General features: G+C 36.5%; 1 protein-coding gene across 1 annotated transcript in view; it reads right to left on the bottom strand.

Moving 5' to 3' along the window:
* The window catches only part of LAMA2 (laminin subunit alpha 2), a gene marked incomplete at its 5' end in the record, with an annotated part of 255,146 nt that overhangs the window by 221,667 nt on the left and 9,841 nt on the right, over positions 1-23,638 (bottom strand). The window contains one exon of the mRNA XM_062488976.1: positions 15,606-15,848. Coding sequence (XP_062344960.1) covers positions 15,606-15,848 — 243 coding nt within the window. The remainder of the gene's footprint in view (positions 1-15,605; positions 15,849-23,638) is intronic.

Here is a 23,638-nt window from a genome sequence, read left to right as displayed (position 1 = left end):
GCATGCATGTGTGTGTAATTGTATAATAATTTGACAATTAATTATTCAGACCAGGATCTGTGCTCTGTTTTCAACTAAACCATGTGTTCCTTTACTAGCTGCACTGAGAACATTCAGGTTTTTAAGAAATACTCTTTTGCACTGCATTTTATTGTGACACCTAGAGACCCTCTGTCAAAGGGCTGTAGAAGGTTGACATTATATTCTTAGCCCTTCCTTCAGCAAGAACAGCTCAGTTCCACACCTCTGGGCAGTTGCTGATATAACATTAAAGTGATGCTGTCCCAGTTTAAGTGCTGAATTTTAGTTCACATAGATCTCATACACCATTTCATTTCTGCTGAATTTCTTATGTTATTAAATCGACAGTGTCTCTCCCCTATAAGCCACCCAATCATTCCTAAACAGCTCCTTGTTTCTGTCATGCCTATAGTGTCATGTTTTCCCAACACCCTCCAAAGGCTGGTATTAATTATCAAGGTAACCTTTCTCAGCTGCTGGGTCTGGATTCTGGGCAATACTTGGATCCATCCAATCCTACCTGCTGTAACAAAGACACCTGAAATGGCTTGCAGTGTGCTCCAGCCAGGTGACGATGAGACCTATGACTAGAATTTCACAACTCATTTAATTGGGTTTCTGCCAATGAAGAAGTGACAGACAGTCTAAGAAACTTGTTATTTTTGGCAGTAAAGTCTCATATACTGATGAACAAAGACTTATTTGGACTTTACTTTTAGTGGGTTTTCAGGACAGAGGAAAGTACTATCCTGCATCCCACCAAATGCTTTTTAAATGTCAACAAAATCTCCCTGTGACTTCTCACGCCTAAGAAACCCTGCCCTCTCAGCCTTTACTTACAGGACTGACTCTCCAAGTCTTCATTTGTCTTCCCAAACATTTCCTGGACTTGTTCCAACATGTCCATGTCTATCTATTACTGAGGAGCCCAGAACAGGACTCAGCTCTTCAGGTGTGCTCTCAACACCTCCCTCAACCTGCTGGTGAGGGAGACCAGTGACTAATGTAGCCCAGGATATTCTTGGCTTTGTTGCTTGCAAGGGCACCTTGCAAGTGTACACCCCCACTCTCACTCAGCTTCCTCCCAATGCTCCTGGGTTATGTAGGCATAGCTGGCTCACATCTCATTGAACAGAACTCTCAGCCCACTGCGGGCTACCAGACACTGAATTGTCAAGTAGCTGCCCATCTGCAGGCAAAGAAGAGTCCCCTCTCCTGGTGTCAGAAATCACCAGTTTGCAGCCATCACTATCATGGGAGTCTCCATTTCTGAACCAACAGGCACAGACTCTGCCTGTTTCTCTTTATTCGTACAGTTGTGGCTTCAGGCTGCAGAGTGCCAGATAAAACTTGATTACTCACTTTTGTCACTTCTGATTCTGTGCAATCTACTGGATCTCTGCTGACATCCTTCTGCAGTCCTTTACTTGGTGACATGTATACCCAAACACATCACCCATTCTGCAGGCAAGGACACTCCCTCTTTCTCCCTCAACTTCAGCAAGGTCCCAGACAGTTGTTGCAGTCTCAGAGGTTAAAATCTGCATCCTGGCTCTGGAACTTGGCCTGAGCTGAGGGCTCTGCTGTACTGGGGCAGTTGTGGCAGCCAGTGCTGAGGACTGTGCCCAGACTGTGCCTCACCACCACAGCTGAGCACCTAAAATCATTCTTTCCACCTCTCCTTCTGTGTGCGCTTCTGGCATGGACTAATATGCAAACATGCATCATGTTAGCTGCCTCTGTTGTTAATGCAGCAGTAAAAGTGCTGTCATTTGGCATTAATGCATGTTATCAACTGCTGAGTTAGTTAAAATTAACACACTTAAACAAAGTTCTAAAGAACTTTAAGTATGTGCCATGCTCTCATACAAATTTTAAATACTCATGTATGAATCCAAGTGGTGTATTTTTCTACTTAGAGCTTTGGTATTTGAAGCCCATTACTTTGCCAAGCAATTTCAATGCAATCAATCTCAAGCTGTTTGTAAGATATAAAAAAACCCCAGCTGTGTGGCAGGGAGTTTTTATGCTCACTTTCAAGAAAACAGCACCACTAACCAATACACTTTTCACTGATGATAAACTGGAAGACTTCATTCTTTCACAAAAAGAGAAAACTAGTTACTGTAATTTGTTACAAGGATGGATTTGGAACATCATCCTACAATAATTTTTGGCTAGTAGTGGTAAAGAACTCCCTTTGTTCAGTAGTTCATTTTGTACATCATATCAAGATTGAGGGTTTCAACCTCGGCACTCTATCAGGCAGTGGTCTGACCCTAAACTACTGTCAAGAAAGGTCAGTGTCTCACTAAAATCTAATCTCTGAGAGCAGCATACAGGAAAGAAATGTTCCTGTCCTGCACAAAAGGTCTTTCAACTTGATAATTGGGAGTGGAGAAGACAAAAATGTCAGCATTAAAATGATCTAATGGGAAAAGTACCCCAAGATTTACATTCTCAAGTTATGCAAGCACATCAGTATGAAGATGAACAATGCTGAAAACAAATTTTTCAACAGGTGATTCAGTAGCTTTCATAATTCTCACATCCAACACCACCTTTAATTATCTGTTGCAAATAGCTCATTTACATTAGATGGAAAATTACTGCTGATTGATTAATCTCTTGGTATCTCATATTTAATCCCTAAAGACAAAATTTCTGTGAGTTTTCTTAGTGCAAGACCTAATCATTACAGTTGATTTCACAACTAGAATAGTAGATGGAAGCATATGCCAGAATTTAGCATCCAATTTTTCTTTATAAGTACGTATTTATAATAATTGTGTATAAGAAATGGTATATTTGGCAAATTTTGTTATATTTCTAATAAACATCTCACTATCTTAATAAATGAGTGGTTTAGTAAGCAAAAGCACAACTCCCTTCTGTGCCTCACTAATGATTGCAAGAACTACTTGAAATGCAATGCTTAAACTTGCATTAAAATGTCAAGGGCTATGCATGTCAGATTGTATCTCAACTAATTCATTCCCCCTAAGAATACAGGCAAATGTCAGTTTAACAAACTGTTTAGCAAATATTATAGTGTCATTGACAACTCTACCCTACAGCTTAAGCTAAATAGGGCTTCATTGCTTCAGTTTTGATTAACTTGGCTTTTGTCATTTTTCTCTTTCCAATTTCACTTGCCTATTCAAGCCACTGTTTTTTTTATAGCTCCTGAAATTCTCATGCTTGTCACTTTTGGAGAAAAAACAATTTGTCAAAGACATCATCTTGCATACTTGTAAACAGACTGCTCATTGTCAGAGCAATAGTTATTAATAAAACACAGAATAATAAATAAGACATTTTACTACCTTGAAAGTGTATTTATATAATTTCAAGCATTTATTTTCTTGTAACCACCTTATGAAAGTGGCAACATTGCACTGAGCTGTAGTTTGAGCAACAGTTATGCCTACCACAGTCTATGAGCAAGGCCTGGAATACTGTACACAACCATGATGGTTTGTGCTCTACTGGCTCTTCTAAGTGTACTTAGAAGTGAGACTTCATCTCTAAAGACAGCAAAAAGGTATTTTGTGCTGATGCCAATGACAACTCTAGCTGAAAAGAAGTTTTGAAAAGCTGAATTACGATCAAGCAGAGGTGAAAGACCTAGGCATTACTGAGTTAAACATGGTCACTTCTCTTCTTAAAGGATGAAATCTAGCAGTCTGTTAAACATATTCTCCAAAATTAATTAAACGACACAACATTAAAATCCAAATTATGCTATTTTTTTATATAGCACTGAAGCCAGATTATAAAAAAGTGGTTTTTTTCTTCACTACTTTTTACACCTCTTTTTGGACAACGATCATAAATGAGACAAGTAATTTCAAATAAATAACAAAAAAGGAAAGTTATGTTTTCTTGGACATTATAATCAAAAGCATTCTGATCCTCAGATTTAACTAAAAGGCTTCTACGTATGCCAAACCAAATAATATTTTTTTAAAACTCACCCAAATAATACCCATGCCCACTTTCCTACCAAGATTTTATGATTTCCCTTATTCATTGTATGACTACCCTAAAAACTCATGGCACTTCACACTCTATTATTCCTCCTGAACGAGATGCACTGTAGAATCCATTGTGGAATTACAGACAAATTACTGCCAGTTCAGTATTGTGACCAGTAAAAAGAAAATCCACAGGAACTTCTAACAGCTGTAAGCAGTTGCAAACGGCTGCCAAAAACAACTGCTGATGTAAAAGAGGGAGAATGTGAGGATTTAAGCTGTTCAAACAGTAAACAAGTACATCTGCTCCTGAATGTTATCATTAAATAAACTGTGGTAATACGCTTTACATTGATGCAACATTCCTGTTTTGAACCAAAACTCTGAAGAATTTTAGACTGAAGCAATTTTAACAAAACTTTTCTGGTTTTATTTTTTGTGATGGAAATCCATGTGTGGAAAAGTTCATTACAATTATTGTATAGTGTTGGACTCAAAGCTCTAGCAAAACCTGTGTCATGTAATTTGGAACATAAACTGATAAATGCTTTTGAAAACCAAATGGGATCCCTCTGAATGGTAAGCATTCATTTCTTTTAAAACCATTTCTAATGATTTAAATAGAAAGAATAAATAGGACATTCCTTTATAGAACACAACAAACTTTGATACCTCTCCAATTGTGAACCTGACCTGTTCAGACTTTGGAGATATTTTACAGCAGCTACCAGAAGGAAAGTGAGGGGAGGGAAAAAATCCATTTCTAAGTAGCACAGAATGAACAGTCCAGGCCAGGAATGTAACCAGAAATCTTCTGTAAAACACAGGAGATTAAAGAATTATGTGCATGAAATGAGCTTTTTGTTCTTTGCTCCCATCGTGTTTAATTGTTGGAAAGTTACAAAAATAGTGCTTACTTAAATTACAAAAAGCTACACTTGGCAGGGCTTTGTCAAACTCACAAATGTCTCGATTTCTCAGATTTCAGTTGTGATACATGATAAAAAATGACTTATATAGTCCAGTAGTGTGCTGTGTTCGGCTGGGACAGAGTTAATTTTCCTCCCAGTATCTCGTGCGTGGCTGTGTGAACAGAGATGTTCCAGCTACCACTGAGCAGCGACTGCACAGCACCAAGACCTTTTTGGCTTCTCACCCTGCCTCCCTTGGTGAGGAGCATGGGGGGGCTTAAGGGGTCAGGACGGGGACACAGCTGGGACAGGTGACCCCAAATGACCACAGGGATATCCCCCACAACGTGATCAGCAATAAAAGTCGGGGGACAAATCTGCCAAGGCCTTTAAACTGTTCTTTTGGATCTGTTCTTCCTTCAGAAGATCCTCCAACTTCTAAAACAAAGGAAAGCTTTACTGTGGCTACTTTGTTTTGTCCCTCAAAGAAGGAAGCTCAAGCCACAGAATCCACCTGCTACGGATTTGCTGTCCTTGGCACTACTGTTATAGCTCACTTGGCTTTCAGCTTTATAATTCTGATGTGCTTGAAAATGCTTCTCTTTGCATTTTTTTAGGCCTCCAGCACAGACTTTTTTTTGGTAGGAAAGGGCAGCAGTTTGGTTCTTGACTCTTCTTTTGCCTTACAGTGGTTTTATGTTAATTTGCAAAATTCCTATTTTCCTTGCTTTTATAAGATATTTTTCAGTTTCTAATGTCTATTAATACTTAGGTATTTTATGCTGCTACCTGTTATAATACTCTAAAACCTATTATTTTTTTGTAAATAACATGCATAAACTCCTACATATTTTAAAAGAAAACATATAAAAATGTATTTCCACCCTCAGAGATTGCTTTATCATTTTTTACTCTCTTTCAAAATTTTCTTAACATTAAATAGTGAGAATATTATTGGTCTTTTTTTTACAGAAAAGTGTTTAAATAACAGTATTTTGAGCCATCCTGCCTTGCACATTTTCTCACAACATTTTTTGTTGCATCGCATATTGTTAGTTGTACCAGCATATTGCTTCCTGGAAGAACGTTCAAAGGGATTTAAAAATCACCTTTGTCACAGTTACCCAGCCTATGGGAATCTAACAATAGTTCATTTTTTTACTGTAGTGGGTTTTTGCCTTCATTTTTTGCTTCAGAGCCGCCTTATGTATTCTCACCACCTTGATTAAGTAGTACTGCAGTTCTAACTTTTTCTACCCCTCCTCAGGCACGATTTGCCAATTTTCTTTTACAGAGACAGTCTGTCTACTTACTCAGATGGTCTCTCTGCTTTCTTCATTCAAATGTTCTTGACTCCAGACCTCAAACAAATAATTTGATTTTTGAATAATTTCAATTTTGAGTAATTTGCCCGTTGGTCCACAGTGTTTAATCAAGAATTTCTGCAACATTTACCATTTAAACAGAAAATTCCAGGTAAACTATGCTGTTCTTCTATTTTCTGTACAATTCGTTTGCACTGAAAGCATACCAACATTTGGCCTCAGGCTGACATACTCATATCCCCCTGCTTCAATGAGATTTTAGTAATTAAAGTTACTCTTTCACATAGTCCACCCAGATTTTAACAAATTCCTCCCTTAAAAAAATTTTTTTAGACAATTTAGCTATTCTTTTGCCCAGTAATTTTTCCCAGTAACAACTAATAAAAAACAACAACAATAACAACAAGCAAACAAACAAATAAACAAACCCCCCCCCAAGAAAAAAAAACACCCCCACCCACAATGGATCTTCAGTTCCTCTAATCAAACAGAAGACCAAAAATCCTCATGAAATACCCACTAGTCTTGTTTTGCTTCAAAATAAAATCTATTACTATCCAAAATTCTGCTACCAAACCCAGCAAGAGAAATTTGTGTCACTCAAGTAAATAACAACACTTAAGCACACCAGTTCCCTTTGGAATGCTGAAAGAGTATGTTGAGCTATAAAAATACATTTACAGGCATGAATCCTCCCGTTAAAATTTGGAAAATCTGTCACAGATCTACATAAAGACATGTAACACATCTCTTTTCAGTAAGCATTGTGGTCAATAAATGATGGATGCTAAAGAAAAAAAGGTAAATAATAAAATCAGTTTGACTTCAAACTGAGAGACTGCTCTGTATAGTACATTTTTTGTATATTGCACCTTCACTACTTTTTAAGTGTTATGATTCATATAATTAATAATTTTCTATTTTCTTTCTAGAAAAATGGTAGAAATTACATCCGCTTCTGCTCAGTGAGAGAAGATGTGCCAAGATAGAAAAGTGGACTGTCTAACCACACAAAAAACTTTCATTCCAACTTGGCCCGCACGGATGTACCAGTAAATATCCTGTCTCTTGTTTTCACAATAATAGGAGACTGCAATACTACTTATACTCAGCTTTCTACATTTTCTTTTGTCTTTGCAGCAGAATTCAAAAGTACATTTCATATTTTCTATCAATTCTCTTTTTCTGCAGTATTAAATACCAGAAACTCAAGTTCAGTATGAAGTCTCAACTTGAAATTATTACTTGAGTTACCTTTTTCTTAGGCTGAAATTAGCAGTGAACACTGCCATAATGTAATTGTGAAATTATTGACTTGTAAAATTAGTTGTAGAAGTTTTGAATAAATTATTGTAAAGACAATTCTTACAGTGCATAATACAATAAAAACTATCCTAAATTGTGTATTTTCAATACTTTCCTATGATACTGAGCACATATGTCAAATGTTTATTTGCCTTTTCCTTTCACATATCTTTCTATGTCTATTAGAAAAAGAAGAAACATTAATTTTACGTTAGTGAGGCAATATGCCATTGTGTAAACAGAATATTTAAGATGTTTCAATGTGTTTGGCAGTCATTTGTTAAAGTTCCTTTTTTCTCAGATCGGATAGTCAAGTTTAGTTGTACTGAGCCAAATAATAATTTTTTTAAAAAAAAGACAAAACCTCAAAAGTTACAAAATGAAATAGACCCAAATCTTTGTCCAAATCTCTAATCTGTTTTATTTCTTTTTGTAAACCACTTCTTTTGAAGTTATTCTAAATGGACATTTTGGAGCAGCAGAAAGCTTACGTGCCAAAATTCTGGAGGAAAATCAATATTCTATCCCTTCTTGGTTGACTCAAGTAACCTTCTAGGCTGCTACATCCTTTCAAAACACTTGAAAAAGAAGACATACAAGTAGAAGTTATCCCAGTCATTTCACTGAGACAATCATACACAAATGGTATCCAAAAAAATCCAAAAATATCAAAAAAATGGTATCCAAAACCATGGCTTGAGCAGAAGTCTTCCTGAAGCTGATGTAGCCAGAAAGTGGGGATGGGAGGGGAAGCAAAGAAAATATAAATCAAAACTAATAGACACAACAAAGTATGAGCAATTCAAGAGTGCTAAGCAGGGACTGTTCAACCTCTGAAGTGATGCAACACTGAATAAAATGAGATTAACAGCCTTCATGGCAGACCTGATCTGAAGGTTACTCTTCACTTCAGTGGAAAGATCTTTAATAGCAATCATCATTTACCTACAGATCCCGTTGGCTGTTCCTACTGCTAATCACTAAAAAAAAAAAAAAAACTGACTGTGCATTTTAAGATGGAAAAGCAGGATGAGAAAGATCCTAAACTGATGGCACACTTGGATTTCAGTCCAGAGAAAACCTAACTCATTACTTCTGAGAGAATGAAGCTGTACTGCCTAGCTGGACAGCCTGACTCAAAGTACGCTAAAACCCTGGGAATCAGGACATCTTGGATGCAAGGATTGCATCTGATAAGATCTGTACTTGCTGAAGTTTTCTTTTGCATTCTAGGCAAAAGACTGTCCTCCATTCACAGTTTTGTGAAATTTGTTTTCATTGTCTTTACATTGAAAAAAACAATTAAATGACCAAATAAAATGTTTTCATTTTGCATCACATGGAACAATTCATGCCAATCAAAATAAAAATTTCCCTTTCATTGTTTGGGAAAAAAATCTGAATTGTTTAAAATTACTGTTATTCGCCCTCTTCAGATGTCAAGCTGAAAAAAGCTTGTTCACAGATCCCTATTTTGGATTCTGAGTCAGACTGCATTCATTAGTCTCTGCCTAATGTCTTTGTCTAAACCATGATGCTGGAAGTAGAATCCACTTAAATTTCTGAACATTTTCATACATTAATGATTGATTGTTACATATTTTTTTATGTATAGTGCTTTTCCCCCCCTTTTTTTCCAGTGAAAATATAGCAACACAATACTGGTACAAGACAACATATGTCATAACCACAAGTACTGTATTGAAGTCTACAGAAACACAAGTCAAATATATGGAAATTTAGCATACTCATGAGAAATATCTAAGGTGATTGCAGCTGCGTTCATGGACAAAGATATTACTGGCATTTCTTTTTACTGTTGATGCCTTTTCTACATCTTATGCATTTGAAAACACACCTATCACTGTTACTCAAGGGGAATAAGAGTTCAGATTTTAGAAAATCATTTTGCAAGAAAGACAAGATACTGAATACATGTTAGGAGCTGAGAGGATCAATCTAAAAATAGGAACTATGAAAGCAGCATCAATACTGTAATTCACAAACTCTTAAGCAATTTTTTTAGAAACTATGTAACATCTGTAACATTAATAAATAAGAAAAGAAAAGAAATCAACCCAAAATTCTTTGTATGCAATTGAACACATTTCAATTTCGAGTACTTCTAAAATTCAGACCCTCTGTCCTCTTAGCATTGACATTCTCAGAGTCTAAACCTAGCTATGAGAGGAATACACTTTAGAGTCTATTTCTAAGTATCTTTTTCTTCCCTTCCTTCTCTATGAACCACTGAGACTCCACCAAACAGGACAAGCACAATGTTATGAAGAAGAGAAAAGTAGCATGCAAACATTGGGAAATATTAGAGTTCAGTATTCACAATATCACTGGCCTGAGGCAAACTCAGCAAAGTACACTGGGGACACTGGGGGAGGTTCCAAGGGACCTGAGGAATTCATTTAAAAAGGGACACAATGCAAGCATTCAAGTGCTATGGCAACAAGTGAACAAAAAAGAATACTATCAAGGCACTGGTTTCTGCTTATTTTTCTTATTTACATAGTAAGTGCACACTTTGAACTTCCACTTGACTGAAGAAAATAAAGACTAATGAACATGCTTATACAAGCCTTGTCTTTACTACCACAGAGTAGTTTATTTTTTTTGTTTTTTGTTTTTTTTTGCATACAGTAACATGGCTACTATCACAAGAAATGTATGAGATTAAGCATTTAAAGGAGCAGAACTGAAGCATCACCTTCAGGCAGTATTGTTCTCACTATAATAGCAGTGATAGAAAGACTTATTGCAGAATATGAAGGAGATAGGTTGCTTAATTCCACCATAACTCTGTTACCTGTCAGTCCTCTGCTTCAGCCTTAGCCATAGAGGAGACAGAAGGAATTTTATTGTCAAAGGACACCATGACTGAGAACCTCAAATCCATTGTTCACAAAGACAGCTTTTGCCAAAGTCTCCCAGCCTCCAATTTTCACCTTTGAACGTGGAAATGCCATGCAGTTTGCAATGGAACATAGCAGATGTGCAACTATATTACCTTCTTAATAATAAATCAATAGTCATTACCAATATTATTTTATCAACCATCTGGTCACACTGATTGCTTCACAAATGCTTCTTGCTGAAAAGAATCAAGCAACACCAAGGGCTGTGTTTGATATGAGAACTCTAGATAAACATTTTGGAAATTTGGTCCACTTGCTATACTTCTATTAGGTATCATTCTCATGTCTACAACCAGATTGCTTCCCTTCAAATACACGGCTAATATCCTTCCTCTTTTCTATATTTAAATGTCAAGGTAGAGCATTCTCAGCAACTGAAAGTAACATCTGAAAGTCATCTCACATAGGACAATCAGAGACTGCTTCTCTTACTCACTACAAGGAAATATTTACTGATTCCTGAGACTTTATCCCTCCATTGTCACTGTATAACCAAAAATCTGATCAACAGCAGAAATACCCTTTGAGGCAGCATCTTCTGGCGACAGATTCTGCTTGCAAAGAGGGAACCATTTCTTTCCATTGAAAGTTTACATACCTTCTGCACCCTCAGAAACAGTATTTTTTTTAAACCAACTTTGACAGAACACCTCTATGTGATAACAGAAAAGGGAGACAATTGGGAATTTAAAATAAGATTTTAAAAGGTGGGAATTAAATTCACCACCTTATTCTCCATCTTTAAGCTTTCAGAAAGCCTCATTTTAGAAAAACTCAATGATTCTCAGAATACTGGGTGGGGAGGCCAGGAGGGGTGAGGATCTTTTTGCCTTCGTAGTAAAAGGAAGTACTTTCCTATCAGATTAATTAAGCTTTTCTTCAATCTCTTCATTGCATGGGACTTTCAATATCTGCTTGCACTTGATACTGAAGAAAAAACAGAACAATTATTTTGCTATTTTATATAAATATTTATTTTCTCCTAGCCCATACAAGTCTAAATCCATCTATGTTTGAAGAATGATGTTTCCAAGTGTAATCTCTAATTTTACCTTCCACAAAACTATGTGTCCTTTTTCTATGAAAAGATATTCATTCTCCTAACATATTATAGTAATCATCTGTTGCACCCGAAGTTTTCAGAGGGTCAAGCTTTGAAACAACAAAGCAAGCAAGAGTAAGATTTCAGTGTATCAAAATACATATACTACACTTGCAAATTCAAACAAGCATTTGCTAAGAGAAATCTTTCAGCATCTCTCAGAAAATAAAATTACAACATTGAAGGCTAATGTTCAGAGCCTTACATTTACCAAGTCATCAAGGTAAAGAGGTTGCGAAACAAATTGCAGTGTAGCAGAAGAAGAAATATTTCAATAAAAAAGGTGCAAACTGGATGTAAACATCAGAGGCTCCTGTGTAAGTGAAATGAAGGAAAAAATCACTATGGTAACCCACTAACTTTTAGTTCTCGAACTAATGATCATCTGAGGAAATAAAGAAACAAAGAAATTACATTCTTATACAGTGTTTAAGTAAAGATGAAAACAAAATAAGCATCTCTATTTACCTAAAATTACCAGACTCATATCACCAGCTATTAATCCTTACATAAATGGGTCTTTCTTACTCAGTGTGAAAAAAAAAATAAATTACTATTAAAACAAGAAACATCAGTTCAGTAAAAGGTAATGAATAACTCATTAAGTGAACTAATCTCTTTCCCTTATTTTTCTGGCATGGGGATACTGAAGCAGAAGAACATTCATTTTTGTTTTGAAATATTGTTTTGGGAAGCTTTTGCTTTTATATTTATTTGGGGACTGAAGCATTTCTCTTACGAGGATAAGCTGAAGGAGCTGGGCCTGTCCAGCCTCAAGGAGAGATGGCACAGAGGGGTCTTCATCAATACATGTAATTATTTGAAGGGCCAGATGCCAAGAGGATGAACCAGGCTCTTCTCAGTGGTGCTGAGCATCAGGACAAGAGGCAACAGGCACAAACTGATGTACAGGAGATTCTACCCAAAATGAGGAAGAATTTCTTTACTGTGCAGTGACTGTGCACTGCAACAAATTGCCCAGAGAGGTGCCAAAATCTATCTTACTAAAGATATTAAAAAACTCTCAGGACACAATCATGTGCCTTGTGCTCTAGGATGACCCTGCTTAAGCAAAGAGTTTTGACCAGATGACCCATTGTGGTCCCTTCCATTCTTACTCAGTCCATGATGCTGTGAAAACAGATTTGCTAAAAACCTACCTCTTCTAGCTATCACTGATAGCTTAGTATGGAAACCAGAATGCTCTGAATCTTTTCTCACTTTTAGAGGAAATTTTTTGAGAGTTTCTTACTTCTGTTCATTTGGAAGGTGTCATTATGCAATTTTCCATCAAATCATTCAATAAAACTACTTTTTGCAAATAATCCCTGGCCTATAGATTGCTTATTCCCATTTCACTTAAACTTGCACTAGTTACACAGATCTGAAGATAAATCACAAGGGGTTATTTGTTGGGTTTTTTTGGCTTTGTTGTGCTAGCTATTGCTGGTTCTAATTCTGTGACTGGCCAAGATAATATTACTGGTGCAAACAGGAATAGTTTTAAATGACAAAAAATATTTGGCTTAGAATGAACATCTCTGGAAATACGCTAATGAATCAGATAATTGACTAAATGTTCATTGAAAGTGTACATGAGAACACATTCTGATTTTTCTAAGACATCTTCTAAGATGACAACTTAGACAACTTCTAACTTCAGACAGTATTGTAGATGTACATTTTACATTGGCATTGCTCGCCAACCATGTTCCTTGTGCACTTCATCACCTTTTCTGAGTGTATACCAGAACAGTGTGCCTAAGCAACTCATGGGGTCTGAAGCAAAGGCATTTTATTTACATTTCATAACTCAGTCAGTCTTACAAGATGACTGCAATATCTGATTCACAGAACAAAATTACTCTCCTGGAACAAAGATAAATTATATGCAGATGTAGTTCCACTGAAAGACAAGTAGCCAAATACCACCAGCAACACCACTGCAAGTAAATATGATATTGGTAGAAATATTATTTTTCATGTTATGTGTTTGACAAAATATGAAAATTATTAACCTGGGTTAATTCTCCATAAATGTTACATACACCATAATGCAGCCTTTAACTACTCAGACAGCTGAAACTTGTGGTTTACTTATGAAAAGAGTATTGTTAAAAATGTAAGATAATTAGTTCATGTGGAATGATACTCTTCCAATCACTATAAAGGTTAATATTTAGGCATTTCATTTCAAGATGTTCTCTCTATTACAGCCATATCTCAGATTAATTACTACCTATGGGAGGTAAGATTAACTTGGGGTTTATCCCATGCCTTTCATAGAGTATGCCTGTATCTAACAACTCCCCTTTGCCAAGTGGAATGGAACAGATTCATTCCTCCCTTCAAAGTCACCTTTGTCTTTAAAGAAACTACATATTAGATGTAGGCAATTTACTAAGTTAAGGACAGAGCACATCAGGCCCAGGTAAAAATTGTTAATTGCACACTTAAATCAGAATTAAGTTCCATTCAATTCAGTAGGCCTTAAGCTAATGCTTCAGTCATGGATATATAGCAGCATGCTGAATAATGTTATTTGCTGTTTAGCTCAGTCAGTGAAGAACACAGAGACTCATTGGTTTAACCAAGAAGACAGCAGAGTACTGGAATCAATATCTGCCTGTGAAAGAACTGGATAGCCAAATAAATTGAACAATATTAATTAAATTAATTACTGGAATAATTACTTTTGCATTATATTTTTGGTGCACATATGGTCTCCCAAAGAAACAGTATAAATTTCTTTGCAAGTGATAAATAGCTAACTTATGTTCTGTTCACTTCTCAAAAAGCACCCAGTTGGAACCAGTTTAAAAGTACAGCACATGTATATGCACTATTTCTTTTAATATCACTTTATCTGCTCCTGCTACATTTTAAAAGAACAAACACTCATGCAAATGCTACAAGCACTAATGATACAAGCACAACTACAAATACAAAATACTTGCATTTTTTCCTAGAACTGAAAATTATTTCCCATCTGATAACTCTTGATAATATGAGACTCTCTGAGATTCAAGGTTATATCTTTTTAAAGGGTGTTTTCACTGAAAGCTGAATTTTTCAATTTTTGCAATAAGCATTGGAATATTTTTTAGAACATAAACAAACTATGAGTATCTACATCCAAGACTCAAAAACAACTGTATTAACAATTTTGCATGTGAATATTGTTTGCATTTGGGGGAAGAGAAAAAAGTAATTTTGTACTTATTTATACAAAAATAAATCATTAAAAAGTGAAACAGAGGAAATAACAGAGGGACAAATATTATGACTAAAACTTCATTTTAGAATTTCCATTTAGAGCAAGCACTGGAAAAAAATTGTGAAAAAAGTGTGCATTTGGAACGTGGTACACATGGCTTTCCACCTCATCATTTGAAATGACTGAAAACACTGCATCTTCAGCTACAGGTGTTACATTTGCCTTACTCTTTTAACCACAGATTCTCATTCTCAAGTCCACCAGATCTTTTCCACACCCTCAGTTAGAACAAATGACTAGTCCATGATTCATGAGCCTGGGCTCAGGCTAAAATAGCAGAGGCCTCCAAAAGAAGAAGGAATAGGCATAAAAAGGGGCAGAGGGTCAGCGCTTAAGGCACTAAATTAATTCTGTCTAAAATCATTACCATTTGACATCCTGGCTTATACATAGGGACTGAAAACACACAAAAAGAAAAGTGTTTTTTGACTTCACTGAGTCTGTGATTTTTCCAAGTATTCTCACCTTTCTTCCCAAGGGGAACATATTTCAAGCATGTAATGTTGTCTGAAAGTACTAACTGCTTACCTGATAAACTCTTTTACTTCTTGATTTACTTGGTAGAACATCCTTATTAGACTGAACCTTGTGTGCATTCATATAGGACCATGTACAATGAGCTTTTAAAATTTGCAAACAGATTGTCTCCACATTTTTCAATTGTACCAAAACACTCTGTCTACTGAAGGCAGATTTGCCAATTAACAAAAGTTTGGTTTTTCTTCTGCCATGTTACACATGGAACACCATCTGATCTTACCTCTCCATTTTCCAGAGGATGGATTTTGGAATAGTAAGAAGTGCATATGACTTCATCATCTTTTATGTAGGATGGGGTTCCAGGCCGGGGATGAATGTTGTAGCGTGTCAGGCATTCACTGTCTGTGATGGCATAGTACTGCCACGGCTGATAGTCTACGCCATCCAGTGAACGCTCCAATATCCAGTTCCCAGGACGAGGGGAGTTAGCAGCTTTCACAATAACATACGCAATCTGGAACACCTGAAAAATACAAGAATCGTTAAGGTACAACTAAATGCACAACCAAAAATTCATTCCGATTTCTTCATAGCCAATACAATAAGAACAGTAAATACACTAATGCTTGACTGTTTTTTTCCCCCTGGAAACAGAATATGGCCTTGGATTACATGGAAACTCTAAAACTACAGAAACAGATTCTCCATTAACATTTCTGAAAAAAGTAATTAGTTGCATTAGGCCAAAGGAGACTTTGAAAATAGAATTACAAAGCACTCTAAGTTTCACATAGCTTAGGTAATTACTAAACTGCCATTTCAGCCAAATGTCTGCAAAGTTTGTTTACAAGTATTTTCAATCTGTAGGAGTGGGATTGTTTTTTATGTGTATTTATAGACATGCACTTTCCACAAGGTTTAAGAGTTGCCAAACTGTTACGAGTCTATCTCTGTTAAAGAAAAACACAGTTTTAAGCTATTGAAAGGTAATCACATCATGCTGAAATAATTCTATAAAATATTCTTGTTTCAATCACATAACTCTGCACTGTGACTATGAACAGGCTTTACAGGACAGAGACACATCAAATATCACTACGAACAGAATGCAAGCATATAATCAATGCTCATTATAGTCCATTTTACCTGCCTATTCAATTGATTTATCAAGGTTTATTTCCATGTACATGCATGCTGGAATGCAAGCCACAAATACATTTGCCATTGGAGAATGACACACATTAGTGACGCAGGTCTGGTTTGGTTTGGTTATTAACCTACTAATATACTACATAGGTAGAACTGAAGCCAAGGAAAAGAAGAAGCTATTACTATTATAAAAGCAGAACACATATCAAGTTAATATTTTTAAGATGAAGTGCTGTGAGTCTGCACATGAGGATGCCAGAGGGTATCATGGCAGTGTTGATTTAATAATTAAAGCTTTTTGTATTGGATAGTCACTGCAAGACAGAAGTGCAAGATTCAAACTTAGTCCACACAAAATCTCTTGCAAATGCTTACACAATCAGTAAATCTACTGAAAGAATATCCAACAATAAACAATGAAAGAAGCAGTAAGAAGATTTGAATTGGTTTTTATTACCCACCAGTATTACTGTAAAATAGAAAATGTGTTAAGTGGCAGAGTACAGCAAGTATTCCCAAACACTTGATGATGGAGACAAAGAAGATGCTTATCCCCAATTAGCATTCCTGCCTTCTGTGCAGATGCTGAAAATATGGTAAGATTCACAATCACTCTAGTCAGGAAAATAAATCACTAGGAGCCAAAGTTTTTCAGTGGAATAAGACATGGGTGAGGCTGAATTTATTTCAATCTGAAGAACATGTCTGTAACTGTACCTTCTTGAAGGACTGTCTCAATGTTTATCTTCAGTAGCATTAAATAAACAACCCAGAGAATGAAAAAACCTGTGTTTTATTCCATAGTTCCAATAGGAATCATACAACCACTTCTCCCCCCTTTCCTCTCTCAAACTCATTTACAGCTATATTCCATTATGTGGCCATAAACAATTACGGTTTTAACTATCATGGATCAGTGTCACTAATGCTCCTAACAATCATCAGAGACAAACAAAACATTAAAAAATCTCTCCAAATTGTTCACCCCTCAGTTAAGCTCTCTGAAATGTAAGAGATACAGAAGAGAGATTTCATTCCTTTTAGTACTCCTAAATACTTAAAAAAAATTTTTTTACAGAGGCAATTGACCTCAATTTCTCAGAATAAGACTATGCCATACATGTTAAGTGGATAACAGCTGAGGTTAAACACATTTTTAGGGCTTCTACTGTGGAAGATCTGTGGTTTAGGACATATCTCACAATAAATTCATAACCACAGGTGTGTGTACACATAGTGCCTTTTTGGAAGTCCTAAAATTTGCAAAACTCCATGAAAGATTCATTGTTAAACACAGCCCAACAAGCATTTAGCTCTGGTAAACACCTTGGATACATTGTCATTGTGGTGCCAAGAGGTGTAATCAACAGGAAGTCTTTTTCTGTATGCTTGCTTTGAAATACTAGGCTGTGTGGGAGAGTGAAACTTTCTACAGTGACTTTTCAAATTGAAGCCTTCTTCCAATAACATTTCCTGCATATTTTGCCGAGGATGTGTTTGAAGCCTTGTTTCTTCCCTTCAGATAGCTCACTTCTTGACTGCAATTTAATATATACCTTTGGCTTTCATTATTTTTAGCATGGTCTCTAAATGAAACTGCAAAAAACAAAACAAAACAAAGCAAAACAAACAGTGGAGAGTAAACAGCATATTGCATATCACAGTGGAATGGATTTCATTTCTCTTAATCTAAATCTGACATGAAAAAGAAAACTTCTTAATGTAAATGAAAATATACATGAAGAGCTGGTTTTAACTTCTATTCAGCTACAGTTTTCAACCTGATCCAGGCTACTACTGTCCCAGCCTCTAAGACTTCCTTCTGTAACAGCACTGAGATATCTGCAACCCACTAACTTCCTGGTCAGAGAAACAGAGCTGGAACTACCAGTATTTTTAAATATTGGTAGACAGCTACTGCTTACTACAGACAAAGGAAGATGCATCAAAAGCATCATGCATCAAAAACATGGACTGGTTAATATTATTCCTGATCTTTCTAGGGCTAGGCTGGAGAAAATACAGGATGTTAATCCACTCTTTTAAAAAATACCTTTGCTTTGGGGGACAGCTAGAGCTTTAGCACGACACAAGATGACTGTCGCAGCTCAGTCAGCTACACCAGGCACCACCAGATGACCACAGCGCTATGAGGCAGAGAGCAATCATGACACATACCATGTTTTACTGTGCTTCCTCAGCAAGCTGGCAATGACAACAAAGAGACTAAAATTAATGGCAGCTGTACGATTATTCTCAAAGCAAATCAATGTAATGGAAGCAATGCTGACTTTCTAATCAGCTGGAAAACTGTCCTCCAGATAAAAGAGTAACTGTTATTTTATTGTGGAGTTGTTTAGCAAATACAAAACCAGCAAGCACTCAGTGGCATGAGAAACTAATAAAGTCTAATGTAACACTGAGTTTTGTTACATTTGTTTTCACAATCAAAACAAGTGACACGGTTCAGTATTCTGAAGCCAACCTTCCTGGTACATCCTGACGCTGAGCTTCTTCTACTCCCAGGGGGTAATCAATGGAGCACTCCTGGCTCACTTCTCAGATAGAACAATAAACTGACACATGTTAATTGACAGGGTAACTGCATGATCTTAGAGCACATCTGGACTTGTACAAGTCCAATAGAATGCAACCTAGGCACCCAAGCTTGCTTATACAAATGGGGAAATGGAGCAATAGCACACTGCCTGGTAGCATGCAAAAGACATTAACACAGCTGCCAAAGCACAGCTGGTGCTTTTTTCTACTTGTTCTGCTCATGTGACCATAGCAGTATAATTATGGGAGTGGGAGAGAAATAGTCTAAATAATCCTTTAAACCTTTCCCAAATTATAGGCAACATAATCCTCAAGATGAGAAACAAAATGAGTCTCTGGTCTCATTTTAACTGGTAATTGTCTCAGCAGTTAGAACTATGAAGCACATGTTATAGGAACACTTCCATAAGTTATAGCACTGTACCTTCTTGTGAATGCCTCATAAGACATAGAAAAGTGTATCCTACTATACAGGATAATTTGCTACACTAATATTATTCAGATAGAGATGAAGTGAATCATTAATCTACATAGGGTTAACTACTGAAGCAAGAAATCTCATTGTGTCTGACTCCCACTTGTGCTTCCATTTAAAAAATAAATCCTTCGGTTAGAAAGCATTCATGCAAATCAGAATATCAGCAGAGAAATAAATGGTACCACACAATTCTACAGAAGTATTTCCATTTCATTTTCTCAACAGAATAATTTATTCGCTCTAATGGAGGCTTCCATCAACAACCTGGTGTGAACTCTGCATCTACTTGTTTACTATAGTTATATTATGTTGCTGATTATTATTGCAATTCAGTGTCCACGTAAACATGATATTCTTTCATCAAGAAAAGTGCAGAACTTAGGCAAGTTTTGTTTCCTTACAGGCTGGTGCAAATACTATATGACCTTTACCATGACAGAGATGTATTTAACCAGTTACTTAAAAGTGCAGATAAGGATAGAAAAAGCAATGCAGACACCCCTTTGTCCCAGTGGGAAATCCATCCAGATGAGTCAAGGCAACCTCAGAACACACTGAGGTTAAAAGGGTTTATTAGCTACACGGGGTCCCCCTCATTAAGAGAAGCAGGGGAATGTCTATGCAGAAGGGATTGCATGCAAGGATGAGACTTAAAATGGAGCCATTTAGGGTAGGGAATAGAGATAGAAAAAGGGAGGGATCAAGGTGGATCAAGAAGTAACAAGTGTAAGATAGAGGGAAAAAGCAGAAGAAAGTAACCAGTTAACTACAACTAGCTGTCTGATCAGCATGTTAATCCTGACCTCAATAGCTGAAGTCCATCCTATTTTCCTTCTAAATCCTGTTTATAAATATCTTATTTAGCTGTACACTCTCTTTTAGTGGGTATGTATGAGTAAGAGTTACCTTGAAGCTCAGCAAATAGAAGAGACCTAAATACCAGCAACTGGAGTGGGGCTGCAAATCATCTCAAAGATCTTCAAAAGACTGAGGTGAACTACTGAAGCACTGCATGTCTTGGATGCATCCATAGATGTATACACCCCTAGTAGACATTAATCCTGATCAGTTGGAGAGGAAGAAGAGGGTGAAGCAGGCTGTGCTGTGTTTATGTTCATGTGGGTGCTGACAGGGCACTGTGATGTATGTATGCTGCTCTGTCCAGCCATGTGTGTTTCACTCTCCCAGGAGTATGAACTCAGCCTTGCTGAATGTCTGAATGTGGAAACACAGAGGAGCCTGAACTTCTAAAACCACAGGTGACCAAGAATCAGAAATCACAGATATAAACAGATTCTCAATGCAAAAGTGTTCCTTGATCATTAACTTCTATCTTGATACTCACATATGAAAACAATTGTTATCTATGCAGCACATCATACATCTTAAATACCACATTTGCACTGTTTCTCCTTTTGGATTAGCCTCTCCTAAAGGTTTAAGACGTGAAACAGACCGAATCCAAATCCTCATGCATGGAAGCAGAGATTGTGTGAGTTTTGAAAAACATTTCCTTGCATTCTCAGAGGCCAGTTTATGAGGTCTGTAATATTTCAGTTCACAGAGATTGTTATGGATTATTGTTTGGGTCTATTATACATGAATGAGAGTACACATTTTTGATGCAAGAATTTTTATACAATTGGCTATTTAAGAACAACTAATCTTCTCATTTTAGTCTCACATCCAACTCAGAGAAAAAACCTTATTTAGAAATGGAGTAGCTTTCCAGATTCCTCAAATCAGCATCTAGCATGTATTTATCAATGTCCAGAGAGACAGTGGCCATGGTTTCGAATATTCTGCTCACAGTTAGAAATTCTGTAATTGAAAATTTTGGCATGGGTGGGAAAAAAGATACGCTTAGCAGGATTCTACTAATATCAGTTTAGAGAGCTGGACATCTCCCACCACGCTGCAGTTCGCCTTTAATGACAATTTTGCTCCTGTTCCTCTGAGCTGCTTCCAACTGAAACGTTGCTACCAGATGGGGAATTTGGGCTGAAAGAAACACACATTTGATTCCAACATAGATTTTTTTTTTCCAGTGTTGCAAGCAATTTTAGCAGGGCATCATCTGTCCAGAAAAATTTTAACTACAAAAAGTAGCAGCTACAAATGTCATGCAAATTAAGATGCCCACAGCACTTCACCAGAAAAACTGAGAAAGATTTTATCAAAGCCAACCTAGAAAAGCTCTCAGGTGGGTGTCTCCAAACCAAGCCATTTCAGTTACAAATTAATCTTTTCTAGTTAAGCAAAAATTCACTTTTGTACAATGCACAGTCCCACTAAGTTAATGCCTGCAGAACATGTGTTAAAAAAAAAAAAAAACTATAAAAATACCTGAACTGAGAAAAAACGTAGCATTCTCCTCTCCATGTATGTAACTGCTGGAGAGGCACAAGAACGCTTTCTTCTCCATGACAGAAAATACATTGTACTAATCCTTCTCAACTTTTGTTCGTGTTACAGGTACAAGATGTCATTAAAAAAAAAAAAAAAAAAAAAAAGAAAGCAAAGTCTATTAAAAGAGTGCACTTCATACGATGTCAAAAGGTAAAGTACTCAACTTGTCCAGATGTTGATAATCTGAGACACATTAAGCCAAATGGAAGGAGTCAGAACCTGTAAAATTTCTGTCAATGTCAACTTGGTTCTTTGTCATTTTCTCAGTTGGTTTTCTCCATTACTGACTGTTCAGCTGTTTGTGAAGGCCTCAAAAAGAATAGCTGTTTTCTCTTGACTATTTTTGCTGCTCACCATTGGCCTGGTGTATACCAGAATCGAGGGCTGAAGTTAATTATATCTTTCCACAATAATTTAAAATAATAGCAGAAAGCAATTTCTCTTTATTTTCTAAAGTTTATCACTTCCTTCCATGGAGAAAGACTATTTTGAGAAAAGGAAAATTGATGAAAATGCTACTATCCAAACCCTTCTTCTTAAAACCTGGACAAGAAAGGAGGACAGAAATGGTTGTTCCTCTATTTTACTGCTTAAAATACACATAAAAAAATTCCTTTTTTATTAATTTTCTAGATCCAAGAACTGATGCTTAGTCTGGGTCCAGTAGCATTGAGAGTACTCAGAGTGAAGCACTCTCATTTCCTTCAGTGACGTTTCCATGCAGTGTCCTCTCACCAGCTCTCACTTGCTCATACCAAATTTATACATTTTAAGGTGCTTATCACAAGAGAAGCACTATTTCACAACCATCATCAGCTGCAAAACTTATTTTTTCAAGTAAGCTTCATAAACTATTTAAAGACAACATATATCTTCAATATCAGTAACAAAATCTGCTCAAGACCTAGAATCCTATATACCCCTTACTTGTCACATCACCATTCTCCCAGGCTCCACAGTGTTCTTTAGAACCAAAACTGCTAACAGTACAAAATCAGGACACAACCTCATATTCATGTCAGAACGTATGTCTCACTGGATGGAAAGGATAATAGCTCTCTTCCTTAAAGCCAAAATTAGAAAAGTGGAATGTATGTCTGCATTACAGTCATCCCGGGAAAATATAAGGCAAGTAACCTCAAAAAGAAAATGTATAAATTCTCAACACTGCTCAAAATCTTTGTTACTGTGTATTATGAACTGAAGCTGAAATGATTTGCTCACTTAGAAATATTTCTGTCTAAGTACAAAGCAATAAGTTTATGGTTTGATTTAGTAGTGAGCATAAAAAAATAGGCAAAATAATCCTATGGATATTTATTGTTCACACAACTTCTCAACCCATCTAACAGCACTTTGTGTGGTGGGTATTACACTTCATCTTTGAATACAGTAATGAGTTCTTAGCTTTTCAGAATGCGTTTGAGCAAACTCTCTCCATGTACTTTGAATGACTCATGAAAAGCTTTCTCTGTTTTTTTTAATGCTGTGAGGTAGTCAGCCTGAGCATCTTCACTAACATTTGTTTGTAAGAACACCTAGAAGTTTCATGCAGCAGCCTCTTCAGGAATTATGGCAGGCATAAAGGTACAGTCTCAGACCTTAACTGAGGAAAAATAAAATTTTATTTTCCTTAGGCTTTTTTCTGAGTGATATCAATGGGGAAAACTTTATTCTGAGACAAGAAGGGAGCCCTGGGTAGCATCTGTTACTTATTG

This window comes from Cinclus cinclus, chromosome 3, assembly GCF_963662255.1.
Source record: "Cinclus cinclus chromosome 3, bCinCin1.1, whole genome shotgun sequence".
In the NCBI taxonomy this organism is placed as follows: Eukaryota; Metazoa; Chordata; class Aves; order Passeriformes; family Cinclidae; genus Cinclus; species Cinclus cinclus.
This window is presented reverse-complemented; position numbering and strand designations above follow the sequence as displayed.